At 39.1% G+C, this 7,350-nt stretch overlaps 1 protein-coding gene across 3 annotated transcripts in view; it reads right to left on the bottom strand.

The window, feature by feature from the left end:
• Window positions 1–6,142: 6,142 nt before the first annotated feature.
• Window positions 6,143–7,350, bottom strand: part of CFAP61 (cilia and flagella associated protein 61) — a 367,571-nt gene continuing 366,363 nt past the window's right edge. For all 3 annotated transcript variants that reach the window (XM_075862970.1, XM_075862969.1, XM_075862971.1), the window contains exon 27: window positions 6,143–6,486. In XM_075862970.1, the coding sequence (XP_075719085.1) occupies window positions 6,286–6,486 (201 nt within the window). In that variant the 3' untranslated portion in view covers window positions 6,143–6,285. The remainder of the gene's footprint in view (window positions 6,487–7,350) is intronic.

The raw sequence follows: 7,350 nt of genomic DNA, 5'->3' as shown, positions 1-7,350 counted from the left end.
TCCCCAGACCCCTTTCCTTTGTTCGGGACATTAGCATAAAGCTGCAATAGATCTCCCGTTTAAATAATTACATTCATAATAGAATGGAATGAACAGGGAAAAGGGAGAAAGGGAAATTAATAGGGAGAGACAGTGGAATAGGGAATGAATAAAAAAAGCAATGAGGGCTGAAACTGAAAGGGGGTAAATACATTAGGAATTTGCTGAACAATAGCCATTGCAATCTGTTGCCTCCATTCAAAACCTTCCAGCAAAATGCAAAGCCAGGCCTTTTGTTAACGTCTCCGGGTTACCAAATGGTTAACACATACGAGTTTCAAGAAGATTTTCTTGAAGAAGTTTACAGTAAGAGTGACCAATCATCATTACTTCATATGGCACTGGCATTCAAGGGAAATAGATCAGGCTGGTAATTTACTCTGCGTAACCTGCACAAAGTTGTGTTGTTTGATAGAAAAAGCCAATTTAGACAAGTGAAATCGGTTGCAAATTATAAGTAACAGCCCATGAGAGATACAATGATCTTACTTAGGAAGAATCGAAAGTCACTCGCCACGTCCAGTGGTTTAAAAGGCAATGCGGAGAACAATGTCTTGACAATACAGGCAGAGGGAGGTGTGTGTCTGTGACACATTGATTGTTGTTGTGGACAGAACAGGTTGTTGAGGTTCACAATTTAGATCCTTTACTTGCTACTCAGTCACTATGGAAAAGGCCACATGCAGACACACAATGGCCGGTGACTTGTTCATTCTTCATGGTTTTGCTGGCTGTTTGTACATTGCTATTATTTTATTTTTGTCCCTTCCTAGTACACTATGTTTGCTCAGTGATGTGTGTTCCTAGTGCCTGCTTGTTTAATGTTGGAGGCAGTGGATTTTTCCCCCTATTAGCATACAGCTGCAGGTTAGCCCTCTCCACCCCCACCACCTTCATACTATACACACTCCCTTAAGCCATGTATACTTTATCCAGCTTTATCATCATTATTCTCTCAGGCAACCAGGGAGAAAATCAACATCTCTTGCCGAACACATCTCTGGCCCCTACTCCAAGCTAAGCACGCATTTTAGGTGCAGCAATTGTCTGACTATTCGTGGTAACAGTCCAGTTACATATTTTTTCCCTACTATACTTATTCTTAGACAAAGCAGATAAACATTGCAACACTGAAAAAGAGAAATTACAATGTATTCATTTTGGAATATGGCTGTATTAAATCGGCCTGATCACTACCTTGCAGCCGGGCTTATATGACTTGCTCATAGTTGAGAAGAGTAAATATGTATTGCATCTAACTTCATGACAAAGCCTTCACTGATATGAAAACAAATCAAGTGAAAAAGCTTCGTTCACATCTGCGTTGGGAATCCGTTCATGGGTTCCATCTGTGCTTTCCGTCGGGAACCCATGAACAGAATCCAAACTGAAACAAATGGAAACCATAGGTCGATTGATTTCAATGGTGACGGATCCGGTGCAAATGGTTTCCGTTTGTCACCGCTGTTTAAGGGTTCCGTCGTTTTGACGGGATGAATACCGTAGTCGACTGCGCTATTCATTCCGTCAAAACGACGGAACCCTTGCACAACGGTGACAAACGGAAACCATTTGCACCAGATCCGTCACCATTGAAATCAATAGTGATGCAACGGTTTCAATTTGGATTCCGTTCATGGGTTCTCCTGACGGAAAGGTCCGACCGAACCCATGAACGGAATCCCAACGCAGATGTGAACAAGGCCTTACATCGTTTTAATAGTCTATAACAATGATTCCCAATGTTATTACCATAGACAATCCCCCAAATTCTTTGTGTAGGGGCAGGTAAAGTATTCTATAATTTTAGACTCTTGAAAATGGTTGAATGCTTTGTCTGTCCCCATGCCAAGCATCTTTGAGGAGGCTGAAATCAGTTTGCCATCCCTACTGTAAAAGTGACAGCTCTTGCTGCTGCTGTCTTCTGGGGAACCCATGATCACGTTCCCTAAAACACAGGTTGGAAAACGCTGCTCTATAGTAAGATAAATAATGTAAAGTTTTTCAAAATAATAAACTGATCAAACAAGATTAAAAGGAACGGCTTACATATTTATGTGAATTGTCTGTTCTGCAACTTGTGAATTCCTAGCTCCAAAAAGTCACAAAAATTGGTAAAAAAAAAAACTTTGTTCCTATTAGAATTTCAGACATAGCTTCTCCAGCTTTCTTAATAATTCCCACGTCCTTTATAAATATACGCTGCCAATAAGACCATTCTATTTCCAATGGCTTTATTAGATACAGGTGCACAAAGCATTACTACATGTTCTTAATGAGTAACATAACCCAAGTTATAAATAATAAACTTATCATGATGTTAATACATAAATCCACCTTTCATACCAGAGGTTTCTTGTCCGTGTAGACAGTTAGTGTTTAGCTTGTTGCATTTCTAGACTTCTTTCCATCTTTGAGCCCTCCAACAATATTTTTTCTGATGTACAAAAATAAGATGTCCTGAATGAAATACTTTACATTTACCTAACAAGTGAAACTACCAGATCCACGTTTGCCATTATACTCCAGCTACTATCAAGATGTTTCTAGAGAAGAACACAGTGATTCTGCTATTTTGTTTGAAGAATGGAGAACAAGTGTATTAAGTAGCCCAAAAATATCATCACCAGTGTCCCCTATTTAATGGTGGAATGTATACTCACGTAGCCGTGTTCTGTGACAGCGAACCACTGACCAAATTAATTTATTAACAAATCTGCTGGTATTAATGCTAATGATGTTTAAAACAGAATTTATCTTATAAAGATTTATATATTTTTTATTTCTTTTTGTTTTTTACTAGGCAGAGATGATATATGATAATCACTAAACTGAAGCAAAGGCTATGAAAGATAGGAATAGATAATGTGGTTTATTTATGTCTTTCCTGGTTGGCCCACATTAACTAATGCGGTCTCATAGTTAGACAGCGTAAACCTAGACCAGGAAGTCACAAAATGCGCAAAATTAATCACAGTGGTGCACGCTGTGGCGCATCCTGCATGTCCTGCGTGACACTTTTCTCTTCCTTATACCAACCTTGATTTGGCTTGTTTTGCGCAAAAATGTGGTGTTTTTTTAACACATTTAGGTACACATTAAGCCATGCCCTTTCCTTGCTAATCAATGCCTCCTTTTCAAGTCACTTTTAAAAACTGTCTAGTGAGGTGTATCATTAAAATAAGCCAATTTGTACCAAAATTTGGGGAGTTTTTCTACACATTATAGACACAGCCTCATTGTGCCAACATTTCCCTGTAGAACTGTACACAGATTGTAGTCACTCGCATCAGTCCCTGCCCACGTCATGGTCAAAATTTGCATTTTGCCGCAATTTGCAGCAAAACGGCGACATGGTTTTGACACAAAATGAAAAAACAAAAACAACTAACAAATATAGACCGCAACGTTTGAACCCAGCCTAATAGGATTGACAATCTAATCAAACAAAGGGAGTGCATACTAGCTCCATGTTGTTGCCTCTGGGTGCAGGACCCCAGCGCTGCATGGTAGTGCTAACCATTCACTCAAGTTTTTATCTAAACTCTTTGGCTCACATTTCGTAAGTCACAGATTAATGTAGAAATCCAATTTACAGAAACAATTTTCCATTTGCGTTATGGTGCTAATGCCAGTAATGGCCAGAGATGGCAATTATATCATTCAATATTGTAGGCAGAAAAAGGAACCAACAAACAGGCACATTTTCCATCCATGGTTCAGTATTAAACATATTTTATAAAAAAAAAAAACTTTAATTGATGTTAAATACTGTTCCGATATTAGAATTTTTATTTTTTTTGTTCTTCCTGAGGTGTATACGTAGAAACATATGCGAGATGTGAGAAAAAGTAAGAGTGTGATCATTTATCACCAAGTTTCTAACATTCTAATAATACAGAAAGAAAAGGACCTAATGTCCTACCTGATATCAGGGTGTACCTGTGGTGTCTGCAATGCTTGGTAAACTCTAAAGGCCCTTATAGAACGCTTGTTGCCGATAATTGCCCAGCGATCAGCAGATGAACGAGCAAACGCAGGGAGATGTGCTGCCGAGATGATAATAATGTATGGGGATGAGCGCTCGTTACTCCGATCACTCGTCCCCATACATTATCATCTTCTCGGCAGCGAAGTAACGAGTGTTCGTCCCCATACTAGCACCTTGTGAAAGGAGCAAATGAGCGCCAATCAACGAGCTGTCTCATTGATCGGCACTCGTTTACATGGTCCAGGGAAAGCTAGAGTTATAGAAGGTTTAGGACACCTTTCTGTTGTCATGCTTACATATAAATATCCATTGTAAGTATTAGATATTCATGTGTTAATAAGGCTACGCTCACATTTGCGTTAGGAGCCTCTGTCGCAGATCTCGTCAAAAATACCAGATAAAATACTGCAGCATGCTACGCTATTTTTCTGGTCAAGCAAAGGACACCATGACGAAAACCTGATGGAACCCATTAAAGTCAATGGGTTCCTATGGCGGACCAGAAAAATGGAAAAACCAACACAAATGTAAACAGAGCCAAAAACTGTTTGGATGCTTATGTGTTAATGCTCTGATCTGTTGGGTGTATTAAGACGCACAAGCAGTAAGTAGATTTGAAAAATAAAGTCATAATAAGGTCCATAAGGAGCAGCCAACCTGTTTGAGGTAAAATCGCACTAAGAAAACTAAATGCATATAGCAAGGTGATAAGGATGCTAAACTTCACAGTTGCTGTGTATATACTCAATGTCAGTCAAAGCTGGAACGTCACTTTATATTTCTACACTCTCTTAGGTACTGACATTTTGGTTGTGCATTCTTTTGTTAATCTGAAGAAACAGAATCCAGAGAAGAGTTCAAACCCCCCTCCCCCCCAAAAAAAACTTCCTCCCAAAAAACAGTAGTTTAGTAACACAACAAACGAATAAGACAAGCCCTTGAAATTCCAGGACAACTGTTACCTTAGATGCCTCGGATCCTTGTTATAATGCAGATGTTGCCTAAAATAAGGTTATAAAGTATTTAGAGACATGAATAACTGACAGCTATTATATTGTAGGGATTGCATAAGATTGTGGTGAGGTGAATACCGAGTTTCTGGGTAGCTCCCTATATTTACATGTAGATGAATGCCAGTCTGTACCACACCAGGACGCTATGATACTGCCCTTTAAATGGTGAGAGTTGGCAGAGCTGTCCGTATATTGATTTTTATTTACTGTCTACACTGATGTCTTGTCTATGGTGACAGCAATTTTATCTTCTCCTGTCTGTGTAATTATGTTTTGGGGTTTTTCCGAGTAAAGATACCCAGTGTAGAGACGATCATTTCATGGACAATGAGAACTATTAGAAAAACCAGACACTCAACTCAAACTGCTGAAGACACACAAATACCACAGAAAAATTTTCCAACAAATTTGTTACATCGCTCACTTTCTCTATCATATTTCCTCCCAGTAAATCCTACTTTTTTTTAATGTTTAAACATTTATATTCTTTTTCCTGCCCTTGTTATGTCTTTGTAGACACCACCCCTGCTAGTCGCTTGTCAGCGGAAAGTGCAGATTGACCAATTTAATAGGCACAGACCTTTTTAGTCCACAGGAGGAAAAATAATCAATATATTGTACTTTAATAATTAATTCCTGCTAATCTGGCAGATTAAATATTAGGAGGAAATCACCTGATAGTCCGTTTCAGGTGAATTGAGTGAGTGTTAAATTAGTATTGGTGCATTGCATTCATAAAATGAAATATCTGAGCACAAGACATTACTTAGCAAGACCAGGGCTAGCTGGGCCACCTTTATATATATGCATACTGCAGATTATCTAAAAAAAAATACCAGTGCCATAAATGTTGTAAATCTTCTTAGTAGAGATTTAATGCAGGTTTCTTTAAAAACTATATAGGGTGCTTATAATGGTTATTAAACAGTTATCATGGTTATTAAAAGGTCATGCAAATGCACATTGGAGCTGCACCTGTTCGAGAAATCATATGTATTAAATTCCTGTATATGTTTGACCACGCACAGGGGTCGTGTTTTCTGATGTTATCTGACATCCCATATAGTGAGAAGCCAAAAAAACAAAACAAAGACAAATGTAGGGTCTATTTATGTTTATTTAAAAGTATGTTCCCCAAAGAGTGGAGAGTAGACAGCATCTCCCCCTACAGGGTGACACGCATAATGCACTGTGTAGAGTGCCATATAGTGACATCAATTCAGTGAACTATTACATGAAGACCTATACAATCCCAGGCCTGGCAAACATGGACAAGTGGTTGCTGTTATAATTAAGGTAGTTCAAGATTCTCTTCTCGATGTCGTTTTTGTATCCATTTTGCTGAAGTACACGTTTCAGGTATTTTTTGGGGGTTTCCGCCAGATTCAGTTCATCTTCTCTGACCTTCTGAACTAATTCCTTCATGGAAGGCTGGTCATGCACCTAGAAAGGGAGTTACACATTCATTAAACATCGTAAAACAGATTATACAAAATTAAGTAGGTTTTATAAAACATAGGATCAGCATTCTAGAAAATGTCAGCAGCCACAGAGCAGCTTAAAGCATCTTTGTGCACAAAATGTTATTTTCTGACAAGTCATAGACATGTAGAAGATTACTGGGCATCTGTTTGCTTCTACCCTCAACGATCGCAAGAACACAGGGCCTGGGCCACCCTACAGAATACAGTACCCCTTTGTCTTCCATCGACCTTTCCTGTCTTCACTTCAGAGACATGTTGTTAGGCCGTTATAGTGTCTCCCAAGTGAAGCCAAAGGCGGCTGTAGGGGAATAGAATAGCAAAAAGCCCTTCTACTAGCAATATATGGAGGTCTCAGCACAGATCCCCACCTGTCCTCTCTATGACATGCCGGAAGATAGAATTTTGTTACATTTAATTTGAGTAACTATTGTTCCGAAAAAGAAAAAAAAAGCCACAATCACTCTTTGGGCAGGTGAATATTAGATGTAGTTCATTATTGACGTTTTATGTGTAACCAGTGTTTTTAGGTATTTTTCCATCTCGCTTCATGCCCTTTAAAATGCTTATTTTCTCTCTCCATGTCTGCTCAGTGGACGGGCTCTTCCTGATATGATGGAGTCAGGTCTCTCCCTACTCTGCTTTACTCCCAGAATGCAGTCTACAGACACAAACTGCAGATGCATCCACTCCTCCTCATCTTCTATGTACTATATTGCAGTGAGGGAAGTACCGTGAGCCTGCAACCAGGGAAAATTACATGAAAAAAGTTCTGTATTCACAAACAGATATGCCAGTGGCCTTACACACTGCTGCCATGCGTCAT

The sequence above is a fragment of the Rhinoderma darwinii genome, chromosome 4 (genome assembly GCF_050947455.1).
Source record: "Rhinoderma darwinii isolate aRhiDar2 chromosome 4, aRhiDar2.hap1, whole genome shotgun sequence".
Classification (NCBI taxonomy): domain Eukaryota; kingdom Metazoa; phylum Chordata; class Amphibia; order Anura; family Rhinodermatidae; genus Rhinoderma; species Rhinoderma darwinii.
The sequence above is the reverse complement of the archived record's forward strand: the minus strand, read 5'-3'. Positions and strand labels throughout refer to the sequence as shown.